This window comes from Podarcis bocagei (genome assembly GCF_964188305.1).
Source record: "Podarcis bocagei genome assembly, chromosome: 7".
Lineage (NCBI taxonomy): Eukaryota > Metazoa > Chordata > Lepidosauria > Squamata > Lacertidae > Podarcis > Podarcis bocagei.
Window position 1 is genome coordinate 32,391,874 of NC_138132.1, and position 17,754 is coordinate 32,409,627.

General features: G+C 44.7%; 1 protein-coding gene across 12 annotated transcripts in view; it reads left to right on the plus strand.

Moving 5' to 3' along the window:
• Nucleotides 1-17,754, plus strand: part of CSMD2 (CUB and Sushi multiple domains 2) — a 492,033-nt gene that overhangs the window by 340,272 nt on the left and 134,007 nt on the right. For 11 of the 12 annotated variants that reach the window (XM_081199993.1, XM_081199989.1, XM_081199995.1 and 8 more), the window contains 6 exons: nt 36-362; nt 3,855-4,049; nt 9,501-9,639; nt 10,197-10,384; nt 12,136-12,324; nt 13,295-13,411. In XM_081199993.1, the coding sequence (XP_081056119.1) occupies nt 36-362; nt 3,855-4,049; nt 9,501-9,639; nt 10,197-10,384; nt 12,136-12,324; nt 13,295-13,411 (1,155 nt within the window). The remainder of the gene's footprint in view (nt 1-35; nt 363-3,854; nt 4,050-9,500; nt 9,640-10,196; nt 10,385-12,135; nt 12,325-13,294; nt 13,412-17,754) is intronic. The other variant, XM_081199994.1, reaches the window with a different exon arrangement.

The window sequence follows — 17,754 nt, forward strand, 5'->3', positions numbered from 1 at the left end:
TGACACCAACCTTCACTTGCACTCTTTCGTTGCAGTTTCCTGCTTCTTCAACTTCACCACATCATCTGGCATCGTTCTCTCTCCAAACTACCCGGAGGAATATGGCAGCAGCCTGCACTGCGTTTGGTTAATCATTGCAAAACCTGAAAGCCGGATCCATTTGGCCTTTAATGATTTTGACGTGGAGCCCCAGTTTGACTTCCTGGCTATCAAGGATGGTGGGACAGCTGAATCGCCTGTCTTGGGAACATTCTCTGGGAGTCAGCTGCCATCTTCTCTGACCAGCAGTGGCCATGTCGCCAGGCTGGAATTTCAGACTGACCACTCCACCGAAAAGCGAGGCTTCAATATCACATTTACCAGTAAGTGGGTAAACATGTCCATGTTGCATGGACTGAAGGGTCTCTCCCCCCCCCCCTTTATTCAGGGTTGCAGCCTTTGGGTTTTTTTAATTGTTTTTATTAAGTTTTCAATTTTACATCTCAAAATAAATATCGTACATAGAACCATACATTCAGTGACCTCCTTCCCCTTCCTTATCCGCCATTCCTGCATATTTTACTATAACCATTTTATTCAGGGTCTCCAATCTTACATCACTCAAGTGTTTTTATACTGTTGAATTTACCTTAATGCTGCCAGCATTTTCAACTATGCACAATTATTTTCCATATACTCAGTTTTCCACGCCTCTTTAAATACATGTTCTTTTTGCTCTCTTATTCTATATGTTGGACCAGCTAATTTCGCATATTCTATCATCTTAAATTGCCAAATATCTTTACCTGGGACCTCCCTCACTTTCCATTTTTGGGCTAACAAAACCCGGGCTACCGTTGTTGCATACATAAATAAGTTTTTCTGGCACCTGGGAACCTCTGTCTGAACTATTCCTAACAGAAATGTCTCCGCTCTTTTTGGGAAAGTTGTTTTAAACATTTTTTTTTCATCTCATTAGAAATCATTTCCCAATATTCTTTAACTTTTTTACATGCCCACCACATATGAAAAAAAGTTCCCACCATTTCTTTATACTTCCAACACAAATCTGATTCTACTTTATGCATCTTAGCCAGTCTGCTTGGGGTTAAATACCATCTATGAATCATTTTCATTTATTTCTCTTTCAGTGTATAGCATGCAGTAAATTTCAAATCATTCTTCCTAAGTTTCTCCCAAAGATTTAGATCTATGTTATGCCCTATGTCCATTGCCCTGTGTGTCATTGATGCTTTAACTAGTTCGTCCTTTGTTTCCCATTCCAATAATAATTTATACATTTTAGAGAGTAATGTATCCTTATTGTGTAATAACTCTCTTTCAAATTGTGAGTTTTGGTCCCAAAACCCATTTTTCTTATCTTGTTTAAACATATCATGTACTGGTAACTGGTGATACTGTAATGTGGTTCCTTAAATCTATAATGTGGTTCCTTAAATCTTCCATTGATTTCAGTCTGGGTTCACTTCCTGAAAGGTCCAACAAGTCTCTGTAGGTTGCTCACTGTCTATCCATATTAATTCTCTTGATTGTGATTGCTTCAGTGGGTTGTACTCTTAACAAACTACAGCTCCCCCAAAAAATCTTGTGGGGATGCCGTGGCTGCTTAAAGTGGCTTCAGGTTGCTTTAAATGTGTGTTGTGGATGTGACCTCAGCTTCCTTTCTTCCTTTTCTTCATTTTTGTGTGTGGATCCATAAATGTTTGGAAACCTGTCGCTTTATTCAAGGATACTTAGCAGCAGTCTGCAAATATGTGATTTTTCACTTCTGGAGACCCTGGATATTCATTGCATATTTATTTAGTGCCCCAAATATTACTGTTTGAATTAACATGGCCCCAATGTACTGTGCTTGCTTTGAGTATACCCTCAGAACCGCCAAGCACTGCATAAATGAAAGGATAAACTTTGTTGCATAGAATAACAGAGCAGGAAATATTTTTGGGTCCTCTTAAATTTGAACCATGAATGCCAGCTTCCCATAGCAATGTGCTCTCACATGCTCTCCTATAATTTTCTAAAGAACACGATTACATTGGCTTGGCAGGAGTGATGAACGACCTTTGTTATAACAGTGGTTAACAGCTCTGCAAAATTAATGGTATTTCTGGTTGGCAACTGCAAACTGGCTATTATTAAAAATAATTTGCTGGGCTAGATTAGGGGACAGGTTCATCAAAGTCACCTAACCTGTTGGGGGTTTTTGTGGGGGGAGGTTGCCAGGGGCTTAATGCCTAATGTTTAGAAGTGTGGATGTGGAATTTGTTCACCCCACTGGGAACAGAGGGGTTATTCTGGGTCACATCGTGGATTGAGTGGTTGCTCTCTGGATGTTAGTCAGCAAAGCAGTTGCTGCTGCAAATTTAAAGAGGTGGAGAAATAGTTTGGTAATGTATTAACAGAGGATGTATATGCACTATACATTTTTATATGCTCTTTAAATGTATGGTGCATAGGCAGTCTCTGTTAATTGGGACTGCAGTGTGCCCCTCACAGAACTACAATTCCCAGCACCAAAGTCAGTTTCCTAAGCATCTACAGTCATACCTTGGTTCTCGAACCCCTTGTGATTGAGATGTTTTGGCTTCCAAACGCCACAAACCCAGAAGTGGGTGTTCTGGTTTGTGAATCTTTTTTGGAAGCCAAACATCCGACACGGGTTCCACGGGTTCCAACTGAGTGCAGAAAGCCCCTGCAGCCAACTGGAAGCCACTCCTTGGTTTTCAAACGTTTTTGGAAGTTGAATGGCCTTCCGGAACTGATTCCATTTGAGAACCTAGGTACGACTGTATATAGGAAGCCAGGTGAAAAGTCTGAATTTTTCAGGGAAGTCAGCAAAGCTATACTAAGCCCAGTAAAATTTACTAGGGAGGAGGGTTGGGCCTGCACATCTCCATCCAAAACATACAGAAAATGTGAATGTAGTTTGCTGTTTGAGCTGTGTCACAGGGGTCATTTTCTGGAATTATTCTCAGATTAGATGACTGTAACAAACTCTGCATGGGGCTGCCCCTGAAAACCATTCAGTTAACACAGATGTGGCTAACCCAGTACCTTCCAGTTGTTTTGAACTCCCATCAGCTGACCAATATTCCCATGGCCAATATTCAGGGCTGATGGGAGCCTAGATTCAACAAAAGGACATTTTGGAAGAAAGAGTCAAATATTGATAAGGTAGCCTTGCCACATAGAAGCATGTGTGATGCAGCCTTCTATTTTAATTTATAAAGCATATACAGTAGTACCTTGGAAGTCAAACAGAATCCATTCCAGAAGTCCATTTGACTTCCAAAATGTTCAGAAACCAAGGCGCGGCAAGCATCTCCTGCACTCAATCAAAAGCCATGGAACACGCGTCAGACGTTTGGGTTCCAAAGAACGTTCGCAAACCGGAACACTCACTTCCGGGTTTGCGGCGTTCGGGAGCCAAAACATTCAACTTGCAAGTCTTTCGACTTCTGAGGTACCACTGTAAACAGAAACCCTACAACAACAAAATGGTCTTGATTTACCACCCCTCTTAGAACTCTTGTTTGGTGGGTTAAACACTCAGACAAGGCAACATCCCACACCCTCTCAAACCATTCTAGATGAACCTAATGCAGACTTTCACTGTTTGGCGATTTCGAGTCTGGCTGTAGCCAGCAGCACAGCTAGCAGCTCCTTGCGAACAAGGATGGGATGTAAGTCTCTTTCAGTGGCCAGAAGAGCTAGTATTGGGTCCAGGATTACAGACTGGTTTGTTACTGCAGAAAGATCCATGAATATAGACTGCCTATAAGCTGTTGGTTATTTGCACTTCCACCAGAAGGGAAATGCTTTTGTTCATCTGCCATCTTGTTGCTTCCTTCCAGCCTTCAGACACAACGAGTGCCCTGACCCGGGTGTACCCGTTAACGGCAAGCGTTTCGGTGACAGTCTGCAGCTTGGCAGTTCAGTGTCCTTCCTGTGTGATGAGGGATTCATCAGGACACATGGCTCGGAGACCATCACCTGCGTCTTGAAGGAAGGCAATGTGGTATGGGACAACTCCGTGCTGAGATGTGAAGGTGAGCTGCCAAACTGGCATGCCATGTTCTTGATTGGGGTACAGATTGGGGTACTTGATTGGGGGCCTGGAGGAGTTTGACATTTGCCTCTTCCAGTAAAGACTCACCTGGGTGTGGATTCGAACTTGTTTCTCTGATGGCGTTCACACTTCCCAAGTGTTTTATTTTGCTCAAAAGCCTTTTCAAAATGCAATTCAAAATGTGTCTTTTGAAATAAAAGGTGTATAAAAATGTGTACTTTGAGAAGAAGATACATTTGGAAATGTGTATTTTGGGAGAAATTGCATTTAAAATATGGATTTATTTTAAATGCACCCATGCATGTGATTCCCACCCCCTTCATGCAGCAAATGAGTAAAACAAATTGTAAGAGGCATATGGAAGTGGGAAGAGAAAACTATAAAAGAAAACAGACGTCTCTATTTATAGCAAATTCTAAGTGGGAAGGCTGTGAGACTATCTCCAGAACAGATGTGTTTACTTCATATGACAGAAACGGAGCTATGCAGCTCCTTGCCACAAGGAAACAAGGAAATTTAGCCATTCCCAAAGATGGATCAGTAGAAAATGACAGCAGTACAGGTGTCCTCAGACTTTCTACCCTCAGGGCCCACTTGAGATGGCTAACAATTACAGAGGCCTAGCAGTCACAAAGGGATACAGGTGGCACTGTGGATTAAACCACAAAGCCTAGGACTTGCAGATCAAAAGGTCGGCGGTTCAAATCCCAGCAACAGGGTGAGCTCCCATTGCTCGGTCCCTGCTCCTGCCAACCTAGCAGTTCGAAAGCATGTCAAAGTGCAAGTAGAGAAATAGGTACCGCTCCGGCGGGAAGGCAAACAGTGTTTCCGTGTACTTCTCTGGTTCGCCAGAAGCGGCTTAGTCATGCTAGCCACATGACCCGGAAGCTGTATGCCGGCTCCCTCGGCCAATAAAGTGAGATGAGCGCCTCAACCCCAGAGTCAGTCATGACTGGACCTAATGGTCAGGGGTCCCTTTACCTTTACCTTTTAGCAGTCACAAAAGGTTGACACAGGGGCAGAGATAGGCCAAAATGGAGGCAGATGCAGCAAGTTTGGTGTAATTAGCTGGCAATTACCAATATCTAATCCATCTTTGAAAACTGCACGTTGGATATTCTAACATATGCACGCAGAACATCCTATATAGTAATAGTGAATTCCTTCTCTGAGTGTAGCTCCTTATGCAGCTAAAAGAGCCCCATCCACACTTTAGAGGGCAGCATAGGAAAGCTCCATTCCTGGTCCACAGTGCAAACTTTGCAGTGGTAGTATACAGAAAGCCTTAGTCTTCACATTAATAAACTGTTGGGGTGAATGTACCCTTTTCTTATCTTTCTGGTTAATTGAGTAAGAGTGTTTACCTTCTGGCCCCTTAAGAATAGTTGTGCACTATTCCAGAGCTTGATATTCACACCAACACACAGAGTGTGAAAATTAATAGACCTAACTTATTCATGTTCATTCATTTCAGTGGGTGTACACTGAGTAGGAGGGGCATTGGATACAACCCTCAGTGTCTGGATGTACATGGCTGCCGCTCCCAGAGTAAAGTTTTCAGGGATTTGTTCAAGGGATGGATCTGAAGCTTATCAATGGCCTTAGGACATATCTGAAGCTTATAGATTTTGGCATGTTGAAGTTAGATATCTTGTGATCCATCACTCTGCATTGCAGGCATAGAATTTAGGAAAGAAAGAAAGAAAGAGCTGTTAAAGTGATAGCAAATTAAAGTCTCTGATAGAACATATCCCTGCTCCAGCAAGCTGCTCTGTGAGCCTTAACATTTTCTGTTACAGGAAAACCAAGTGAAATGAAAATAACTTGTTACAAATTTAAAGGCTTTCGCCTGCCCTTTATTCTCTGAGAAAGATGCCAGTGCGTGATATCTTTGCAATTGTTTGAATACAGATGTGCCAAATTCTTGAGAAATAATTCTAGTAATTGGTTCTCCGAGTCTTTAATGTCAATGGGCAACATCACAAAGTGTGGGAGGCTCATTAGGAACCATACCCTGATGCATGGAGGGATCTGTCCTTGCTCCATAGTACCAGAGCAAGGCAATAACTAAAGGGGGTGCAACAGGAGCAAAAAAAAAAAAAAAGTACTACAAAGGCCCACCAAACCCATCTGTGTTGCTGCCCATTAGCAACACATTTTAGAAACACAGAAACTTTCCTGCATTTAACCCTTGCTTAGCTGTAAGCTGCTTTAACCTTTCTACATAATTAGTGCACCTTATACCCATGGTCCTCCAGACACCCATCAGCCCCAGCCAGCATGGTTTGTGGTTGGGGATTAGGGCAGTTGTGGTCCAGCAACATCAGGAGGTCCCCATGTTGCCCATGCCTGATTTAATGAGAACAGAGCCGGCCCTACCATTTGGCAGGATGAAGTAGACATGCTCCACCCTCCACATTTTGGAATGCCAGGAAGCGCCAGGCAATTATCTGAGGTCTCAGATGATGAACTGCATCAGTGGGTCATACTGTGATAGCTTGCCAGAGAGGAGGTAGTTCTCATCCAGTTACTGGAATGACGGAATTTGTTGTTTTGCTCTCTTCTCTTTCATTTCTATTCCAGAATACCATCAATACTGTCAGAAAATGCCTGTGGCTTTATTTGTTTACTCATTTTAATTACTTTAATTCACTTAATGTGAATTTTCACTTCCCCTCCTCCTATCACTGCCTTTGGTATAATATTGCATACACCTACCTCCTCACTTTCTCTTTAAGTGGTGGGGGGAAATGAATAATATATTTCGAAAAAATTAAAACTGCTTTTCATCTCTGGGAAGCTTTGATAACCCCACCAATATTAACGTGTACTCCTTTATCGCCCATCTCGTTGACTCGCCTTTGACTCGCCCTCCAGTGTGAGCTCAATTAAATGTGAGTCCTAATTAGCTTCCTTTTTTAATTAAGTAAGAGGGGAGAAGTCTGTCTAGAATATTTAAAGTGCTGTTTGACATTTGAATAAAAAAATCAGCAGAGAGAACCAGCAAGGTTGATTGAGATTCCGTCGGGAGAGAGGATAGCGTAGCCACCAAAAATTATCCCGGGTTTCTACAAAAGCTAAAAGGAAACCTGTATAGAATTTGGAAGCTGTTCCTTACACCACCCATCTGGGAATTTCAGTAGAGGCTAGAGGAGCTTCAATAAGATGAGTGATTCCCCACCCCTCATAGATATTCTAGGCACCCCCAACTTGTCATCTGATTCCATGCACATCCCACCGGCCAATAAAATTTAAATTTCATTTGGACTGTCCTCATCAAGAGAAAAATCAAGATCAGCCAAAATGTTAAGATTACTGAAATGTCTCTGGTGAGGTTTCACAAAAATGCAGAATCACTTAGATGGGCCCACCTCAAAGTTTATAGGTTTCTGCCTTTGGGGAAAGACTAACTTTGCATGCAGGAGTTCCCAGCTGCGATCTCTGGTATCTCCAGGCAGGTCTGGGAGAGAGACCTATTGGCTGAAACCCTGGAAAGCTGCTGCCAGTCAGTGCAGACAGTTCTGAGCTAGATGGGCCAAGAGTCTGGCTTAGGATATGACAGTTTCCTATGTCCTTAATATGGGGAAGAGCTATGAATGTGGCTATTTATTTGTTGCTTTATTTAGTCATCTGTATCCCACATTCTTCTTCAAAGAGATCAAGGTTGCATGTATGGTTCTCCCTCTCCTCATTTAGACACCAAAATAGCCCTGTGAGGCACGCTAGTCTGAGAGGCAGTGACTGCCCCAGGACCACCCATCAGCTTCATGGTCAAGTGGGGATTTGAACCCTGGCCTCTCAGGTCCTCGTCTGACACACTAACCACTACATCACGCTTCTCTGAAACTATATGAACACTCTTATAGGGATATTTCCTAAATCCTTCACATGTACACCTCACTGCCTCTCTGCAGGTAGAACAAGGAATGTTCCCTTTCTGAAACCCTGGAAAACTCTCTGCCACTCAGCACAGATAGTAATGAACTCAATGGACCCATGGTCTGGCTCAGTGCACAGCTGCTTCCTGTTTTCTTATATTGGGAAGAGAAGCATCCTTTTGTGGGCTCACTATGTGGCAGAGGTGCTGCCTTTCCAATTGTTCCATTCCTGTTGTTGTCGTTTAGTCGTTTCTGACTCTTTGTGACCCCATGGACCAGAGCACACCAGGCACTTCTGTCTTCCACATTCCATTCCTGACACAATAGTTAAAGCAGGAGCAACAATCTGGTGCCCTCCAGGTGCTTCTGGACTACAACTCCCATCATCCTTCACCATTGCCAATGCTTACTAGAGCAAATGGGACATCTAGAGGGCACCAGGTCTCCAGTCCTGAGCCACTGGAGAGTTTTGATCCATGTAGCGTGGTAAATAAAGTGTGAATCAGTAGACCCAAGAACCACTCAAAGATTAACCTATAACATATCTGCAGTTCTGCTAACCATGCCAGATGGGGGCAGAAGGCAGGGGGAGGGAGCGCCAGCTGGAGCTAGTACAACAACCATAACTGATGCCATCATGTGACAGGAGTGGGGTCAACTCATGTTCCAATGGATTGCCTTCTCCCTATGCCTGGAATGCTCCATTTGGCAAATGAAAGGGAGAGCTCTGCCCTGGTGGATCGACACTTCTGCTCATTCCATGCGCAAACCAACCTGGCACAAAGAGAGTTTGGATTGCTCTATTACTGTTTTAAGGTTTTTCTGTCATAACCCAATACTGAAGATTTCACGTGAGCTTATAATGGGGTGGCCCACCTCCAACATCCCTGTTTACCAACTCCACTTCTGATCTTTGCATATGGAGTGACACTGGGGGGCATTGGGGGTGAGTCTTGAATGCCCCCCATATTAAGCCCCCACATGTTTAACCAGATACTTGTATAAGGGTTACCCTTCTTCTGAAGTGTTAGGAAGATCAGATGAGGATGGGTCCCTGTCCCTTAACACAAGCATGAAAGGGGAAACTTTGGAAGAAATACAGCTTGTCAGATGTGGGGTAAGAAGTTGATCCAGCAGAATATCCCTCCTCTTCAGAACAATTCAAACTAAATGACTTTGGTGTAGTTTTGTACATACTGTGTATATAATGTGTGGTTGGAGAGGGCTAAAATGCTGTCCCATTTTACTGCACCATTGCAGGCCATGCAATTGTAAGGGAGAATTTAAGCAATTCTCAAGGTGTGGCCTTACTTCTGCCAAGGTTATTCTGAGAGGCGGCTGTTGACAGCCACCACTTTTCCTCTCCAGAATCCCCTTTGGTATGATGGTATATGAAAATGTGGGGCTGTTCTGGGCATTTGGGGTTGAAAGTGAATAGCAGTTATTGGGAGCCTACTGTGAGGTGGAGGAGGGGCATAAAGGTGGGTGTGCGGCTGGCACTGATCTATTGGCCTAACATTTGTATTTTTGCTCCCCTCCTCACATGCGGACAGCTCCATGTGGTGGCCATCTGACCTCTCCAAGTGGAATGATCTTGTCTCCTGGCTGGCCTGGATTCTACAAGGATTCTCTGAACTGCGCGTGGGTCATAGAAGCTCAACCAGGATACCCTATCAAAATTACATTTGACAGGTGGGTGCTATTATGATTTATTCCAACCAAATCACTTTCAAAATGCAAAAATAAATTTTAGAATAAACTAAAACAGTGTGGTTGCCAGATACATGAGAACTGTGGCAAGCTTGAGATCCTTGGGATGTTCTGTTTCAAATGAACTTTCACCCCTTTAAGAACATACAAAGCTTCCTTATACCAAGTCAGACCATAGTTCCATTTAGGTCAGTCTTGTCTACACTGGCAGACAGTGGTTCTCCGGCATTTCAAATGGGTTTCTTTTGCTGCCCAACCTGGAGATGCCAGGGATCAAGCCTGGTATGGGGTGGGTGGGTGGGTGAACACCTGCCTTTTGTGGGGTTGGAATGCAGCCTATTGTACAGGATTTGTATCTGTGGGTCCTCCCACTTTCGTTTTTGGCCCTTGCCCCTACTGGCACACAGGCCCCAGAAAGCGGCTCACGAGGCTCCATCAGCTGAAAAATATTCTGCAACCCTGGTTTAAAAGAAAGGGACGGGCAAATGGGGATGCAGGGAGTTGTTGTTTTTACAGTCACTTCTCTCGCCCCATTGCAGATTTAAAACAGAGGTGAATTATGACACACTGGAAGTGCGCGATGGCAAGTCCTACTCGTCACCCTTGATAGGCGTCTATGACGGCACTCAGGTCCCCCAGTTCCTCATTAGCACCAGCAACTTCCTTTACCTCCTCTTCACAACTGACAAGAGCCACTCTGATGTCGGCTTTCAAATCCGCTATGAAAGTAAGTCAGGAAATGCAGGCAATTACGCCCTCACCAGTGTCATAAAATTACTCCTTATAGCTGTCTGGAATATGCTCCCCCCTTCATCTTCTTTGCTTGGTTTGCACTATTGATACCAAATGTTAGAAGACCTTGAAATTCTTTAGTGTCAGTCACAGCCTGTATATGGGGGACTCAGAAATGAAGCTTGGTGTAGGGTGGGGACTTAGTGCTGAATGGAAATGAGAGTGTGATGGAGGCTTCCAGGGAATATTTTGTAGATTCTTTGGCTCCTGGGTCCAGTCATGTGGTGATGATATCATCCTTCATCATAGTTTTCTAGATCAGTCTTCCTTAGCTAGATACCCTCCTTTTTTTCTTTTTTAGACTACAATTCCCATCATCCCTGACCATTGGCCATGTCAGCTGGGATGATGGGAAGCTGTAGTTCATAATATCTGGTGAGTTCCAGGCTGGGGAAAACTGATTCCAAATCAGATTCAGTCTATATTATTTTGAGGATGTCAAGTAAGCATCTCACAAAAATAATCTGTCCTGCTCAAATTTACATCAGGAACGATCCATCTCTCACTAGCTGGCTCCCCTCTTTGATTTAAGTTTCAACACTCCCCAACAAACAAGAGAAACATTTTGCAGAAACTTGAAATGAAATGTCAGGACAGCTTTATATATAAACCTATATCTAAAGATGTTGGAGAATTTTGGCAGAAACAGAAATGAAAGAATGAAATTTCCAATGTTTGCTTCTGGAGCAGAATTCAGCCCAACAAATATGATCATAGAGTTTTAAAACTGGTAGGGACCCCAATAGTCATTTAGGTCAACCCCCTGCAATGCAGGAATTGCAGCAAATATAATTCACAATTATTGTTGTTTTCAGTCCTTAAACGCTATGCAATGATATGTAACTGATCACTTCTCCCACCCCAATTTGTATTGTGTTTCCCTTGCATAGTTTCAGGCCTTTTTTTCCATTGCCTGTTACATTACCAGATCAGAATGAAAGCAACCTCATATCCAAAGTGCGCACTGTTCCCTTAAAGATCAGCTGGCAGCCCAACATGATGCAAAAGTAAATCCGTTGAGTTTAATGGGATTTAATTCCAAGTAAATGTACAGAGGATTGCAGCCCAAGGCAGAGTCCTAAAATCATTACCTATTGACAGAGCCAGCCCACCCATGACACAGGGTGTAAGCTCCCACCTCAAGTGGTGGAAGTGCAAGAGGCAGCACTCTGCCCATCCCAGCACTTCCACCTACCAGAAGGAGGGGTTCCAGCATGTAGCATTTCTGCTCATATTCCCTACCCTCAGATGGAAAAGCCGAGAGAACAGCCATACTTTGAGGAGGACCCAGGTTCCCGCCAAGTACTGCGGAACTGGGGTGCAGCAGGGCGGCCCAGGAGGCAGCAATCCCTATTTTGCTTCAGGTGGTGAAACAGGGTGGGCCATCCCTGCTTATTGTGCAGAGTTATGTCTATCTCGTGAGGTGCGATTCTCTCCCCACCCCCACTTCTGCTTTCAAATACCTTGAAGCTGAGTCAATGTGATAAGCAAGTAAATTTAAGACAATGTGATATCCAATTAAACTTAAGTGTTTCTCTTATTTTGTTATCACTCTAGTATTTTTGGGTTGTGAAGTTGCTTATAAATCTGCAAATAAATAAGTATAAATGTAGCATTTAATGCTTTCAATGGCCAAATATGTGCCCAGGACCAGCAGCCAAACCTCTCCCTCTGTGTTCTTTGCAGCGGTAAAACTCCAATCGGACCACTGCCTGGACCCAGGGATTCCTGTCAGTGGGCAACGACATGGGGACGATTTCTATGTGGGGGCCTTGGTGACCTTCAGCTGTGACGCAGGCTACACCTTGAGTGACAGTGAAGCTTTGGAGTGCGAACCTAATTTTCAGTGGAGCAGGCCTCTTCCAAGCTGTGAGGGTAAGAGCTGAGTGTTGAAAAGCTAAAAAGTCTGGGCTTAAAGAAGAATAACAACAGAGCACTACACTATTGGCCCCATCCATCCTTCTCTCCAGCTCTCCATGAAGTAAAATGACTCATAGCCTTGTTTCCAAAATAGCTTCTATGTTTCTCTTCTCTTTTGCTGTTTTCTTTATTCCGCTTGTTACCATAACCAATTCTTATTTATGTAAACCTTAGGGAATTAGGATTATCTAATTCTAGTATGCTGACTCTTTAGGGGATGAGGCCAGGGTTCAGAGTGGATCAGAGTATTGCTGTCAGGCCCAGTCATGGATTATACATACTAAACCAGAAGCACTTGCATCAGAGAAGGTGCCAGCACTCTGTTGACTCTCTGTTGCTTTCCTCTCTGACTGGGAGGCCACAAAACAACAAAATGATCAGTAGAAGCAGTTAAGAGCAGGTGTTAAAACATTGAAAAATAATTAAATTAAATGATGAGCTTAAAACAGATTAAAACATCGGCCAGCTTTCTGCATACCTGGGTAGACGTGTGTAAACAAAACAAAAAAATGTTTTTAGCAGGTGCTGAAAAGAGTGCAGAGAAGGTGCCTGCCTAATATGAATAGAAAATTGGGGTGAGTGGACACTTTAAAACCTCATGAAAGTAAGGTGGAAGTAAACCAAAATTAACTGAGAGAGGATGGAAAAACAGGGCAGCGTCAGGGGCCACCTATGAGATCGCCTTACCCCACATGTGCCCACACAACGACTTCAGTCAGTGGAACAATTCAAGCAGGTGCCTCCTTCAGTACTGCTAAATTGTCATAAAGGCTGTCCAACAGCATCAGGCTGCCTAGCCCAAGCAAGGCTGAAAACCAGGCTGCAGCTGGGAAGGTGCTTGGGTCTTTGCGAAGCAACTGCTCCTCCCTCCCCACCTCTGAGAGCTCTGGCTTTTAATGTCTCCTCTTCCCTTGCTTGATCACAGCTCTCTGTGGAGGCTACGTCCGTGGTTCCAGTGGCACCGTGCTTTCTCCAGGCTTCCCGGATTTCTACCCCAACAATTTGAACTGCACTTGGATTATAGAAGCTTCTCACGGCAAAGGTAACTCACATGACATGCTCCCACCTTTTGTCCCACGGGCGGTGGAAAGAAAGGATCTAGCTTTGTGGGTCTCCAGTTGATCCTCAGAGCAGGGAGGTGTCCCTCCACCACATTTTCTGAAGTTACCATGAAGTGGAAAGACTAAAAACTTACTTTGGAGTAACATAATGCAAAAGGTACATCCCTCTGTGGTTTAAGTCCCAGCACAGCCTACTGCCTACTTCTGCAGTATGGAAATACTAATAAAACAATGCTGTTGTAATAGTTGTCAGATAATGTATTGGCTTTGAAATGCACTGTAGCAATTATAAATATGGTGATACTGATAGTACCTCTGTGAATGATAAAACTGAAAGGATAGTAGTTTCCCTTGTATTATGAGAAAATGAAAGGATGTACTCAAAGACAGCATGAAGCAAGGAGCTCTATACCTGCTCCCTGTCTTTTGTGGCATGCCCCTCAATCAAGAACCAAACTCTCTCCTATTTCCTAGTTCCTCAGTTTGTCACCGTGCTGAAGTGGAATGGAATGTGGAACTGCAATAGATAGGCAGGCATTTCCTGCTTTTTTTAATTTTTGCAATCTTCCAACACTGTTTTCATGACCTCCTCACTGCTTTGCTTCTAATCATCTTTCCCCTGTGATGGGGTGCAGTCCTGGGCTACATAACCTCTGCCACACCGTTTCCCCTGTACCCCTCTGGCTGTGGTATTAATCTGCTGCAGGCCACACTAGCACACCCTGCCCTCAATGCAGTTCCTCAGCTGCACAGGATTTGCTGGTTCCTCTGCTAATTCATGCTGATTTGGGACAAAGTTGGGACTTGAAGAAATGCTGCTGCAAACAGCCAGATTTTTAAAAGGGGAAAGAGAGAGGAAATCAGGCACATAAGTGCACATTAATTTTGAGCTGCATTCAGCAGCTCTGCTCTTTGAGTTCTGCTAGATACCAGCACAATGGGAGCCACTATCAATCAGTTCTGTGATGCCAATTGTATTAAGGCAGATAAACCAGTCACTGAAAAGCGCAACGCATTAGTGCAGGCGTTACACACTGTGCAAGGTACCCCACAGAGCAGGAGCAATCCACTCTTCATTAATCCACTCAGCCCTGGATTCTCTCTTCTGATGAGAGGCTTCCCATTATCCTACTGCTATGCTTAACGTGCAGCACACAGAGCCTGACACTCTCCCGTAAGATGTAATTCGTGCAGCTCCTTGTTTTCCTGAAGATCAAAGAGAGGCTTCCGACCACCCTACGTGAGCAGTGTCTGCAAGCCGTGTGGGGCCATGTGATGTGGATCCCAGGACACCTTTGCTTGAAATTGTTCATTTTGGGAAAGGCTGTGGGGCCTTTTGTATCAGCCTTAGGGGGCCAGAGTGAATTATGAATAGTGGAGCCGATATGGTTGGTGTAAGCTGTCATATCCCAAGGATCATTCAAAAGCCCTTGGGATGGAATCAAAAGCTCACGAAGGGGGCAGGAACTGGTAGTGCAGGCAAGAGTCCAGTTTGTTACTCAAATCCAGGAGCACAAACGCAGGATAAATATTGAAGGCAGTCAGATACAGAGTTTTCAGGACCTTGGACAGGTCAGTGGAAAGCTGATCACTTGTTCCAAGGACATCTGAGCTCAAAACTGACCCAAACCAGCTTTCCATGGCCCCAACTCCATCCCTGACTTGGGAGAGGAGGACCTTTAAGGGCCAGTCCTTGATCCTGAATCCAAGTACTCTTTCACCTATCCACCTGCCCTCACATGGAGCACTACCTGCATTGAAGAGCAGGAACTGGAGTCCATGACATACCTAGCAGGGAAGGTTCTCATCCCATGGGAAAGTTTGGCTTAAACAGTTCCTGGGGCGTCCTTGTTCAAGGGTCTTGTGCCTTTTGGTACCTTCCAGTGCATGAGTCTGTGCTAAAGGCCCACCAGAATTGGGAAGGGGCAGATCACCTTAATCCGGGGGTGTGGAACCTGTGACCCTCAAACTGTTGTTGGCTTCCTATTCCCATGAGCCACAGGTAGAATGGCCAGTGGTCTTGGATGATGAGAGTTATAGCCTGACCACATCTGGAGGGCCACAGGTTCCCCATCCCTGCCTGAATCCCATTGTTAGGGCAGAGCAGATCATACCATGAAGTGCAGCAATCAGAAGGTCCTGCTCTGTTGACAGGGCCATGGGAGAAAGCCAGTCTCCTGGAATTATTCATATCAGGCCAGCTAATCCTGAAGCTTTGTACTGCCAGACAATCTGTCAGAGCTGAGCTGCAGGCAGCCATTGAGTAGGAGCCAGGAGTTCACACCAAGGTCAGAGACGGGTGTCGAGAGGGAGAGCAGAATCCAGTAGCAAGAGGCCAGCAATGATGATTGCTGCTCAGGCAACGTCTCAGCCTGAAGAGGAAGGTTTTATTAGTCCCTCTTGTTGAGGAGAGCCAGGCCCTGGGAGGAGGGGCAGGATAGAGAGAATGTGGGCAATTCACTTGGACCTCACCCATGAAGAGGGTGAAATAAAGTACAATGTTGCTGTTGTTGTTTTTTTCAAAACAATCAGAACATTTCCCCCACTCCCAATGTAATAATACGGGTCAGTGTTTCACCCAGTTGCAGAAGTAATTTCGGTGTTTTGAGTTTTCCCCACAGCTCCATTTGCTGAGCTGTTGACATGAGGATCTGTCCATTGGCCTGTTGTTCCACCAGCAAACTTAATCAACATTTAGTCCAATACACTCCATCCCTCCTCTCCTCTGCTGATTGACTGATAGCTCCATTGACCTGTCCTCCAGCCACGCTGTCACCCCAGCCAAGAACAGCAAGGGACGCTTCCTGGCTCTGCCACAACCCTTGACTTTGTATCTGATGTGTTTATTAGTTGATGAAACATGATCCCAGATGTGGGAGAAATCCTGCTATTTGCAAGGGACTTTTTCTGCTTTTCTCTTCCAGCTTTTGAGACATTCAGTTCTTATTCAAGCATTCTACTCATCAATTCACCTGGGACACAAAGGGGGTGGGTGAGAAGAGGGGTGGGCTATGTAGTCTCTCCTCCCATGCTGTAAATGTCAGCCTCCTTCCCTCTAGTGTTTCTGCGTGCAGTACAGATGTCTGTGGGCATGAGGCCTCTGTTCACACGGATGCACTTGCTAAGGCTTCCATGCAGTTGCAGCTGGTGGGCCTTTGTGACATTCTCTCTTCTGTTTTCAATAGTGTGTGTTGCTGCCGATTACTTTTTAAAGAAGTGTTTATTGAGTTTTCAGAAATAACAAAACCTGCCTATCTAGGTGTGCTTGTTTTCCTGAGAAAATAACGTGATTTTGACAAACAATGCAGTGAGAAGGAATTAGTGCAGGGTGGGGCCTTTAGCCTTCAGGCGGATTCTCAGAGCCTTAAAAGGGGCCAGAGATACATTAGCCAATCTGGATGGACAGACTCATTCTAGTACCTGGAAATGCCTTACCTACTAGGGAGATATTAAAAACTGCAATCCTGCCTGCTCACCATACAGGGGAGCTGTGCACCAACCTCCACAGGCTTCCACTGCCCAGTTTTTGACACAGAGGCAGGTATTCTCCTTTTCCCCTCTGAGTCTGAAGAAGGCTCTAACACATACATCCCCTCCCCTCCCCTCCCGCACACATTTTCCTAGGGCCATAGTCTTGCTTTTTTGACTTGGGGTTTTTACCTGCTTGCTTAGTCTTTCTGTCTCCCCGTCTCCCCCCACCCACCCACCCAGCTTGACTTGCACAGACTGTCAGAGAGGTTTGATGTCTCATGGTCTCCGGGAGGTACAGCAGAATCATGCCCATTTGCATATCAAGGATCTTGACGTCTCTGATCCAACCTTGCAAATGTAGCCATGGCTGCCTTTGAAAACTAAGAAAGCAAACTCTCCTTCTTACCAACCTAAAGCTAGGCACGGTGCTTTCTGTTATCCATTGGAATTAAGTTGCTAGCCTTTTAAATCCTGTGCTATCAAAGCTTTGAGGCTGCCAGCTTTTCTTCCTATACATGGTTGCTTTACAGTTAGCTGCCCCCTCCTCCTTGCTACCGCTGAATGTTTTTTTGATCACAAAGGTCCCCAGGCACTGATCAATCCCTAAGAAGGAATGCAGCCCTTCACAGGGAGCCACTATTGGAAGACAGAACACTGTTGGTTTCAACTCAATATGATAAGAAACAGGTTTTTATCCCCAGGCAAGGAATCTTCACCCTTAAGTAGTGTTCTGCTTTGAGTGATGTCCTCAGCAATAGGGGAGGCAAGGCCATGTAGCACCCTGGACAGCTCCATGCAGGGCTCTGGCTGGAAGCTTCATGACCGCAGAGCTCAGAGGTTGCTTCAGCAGGGA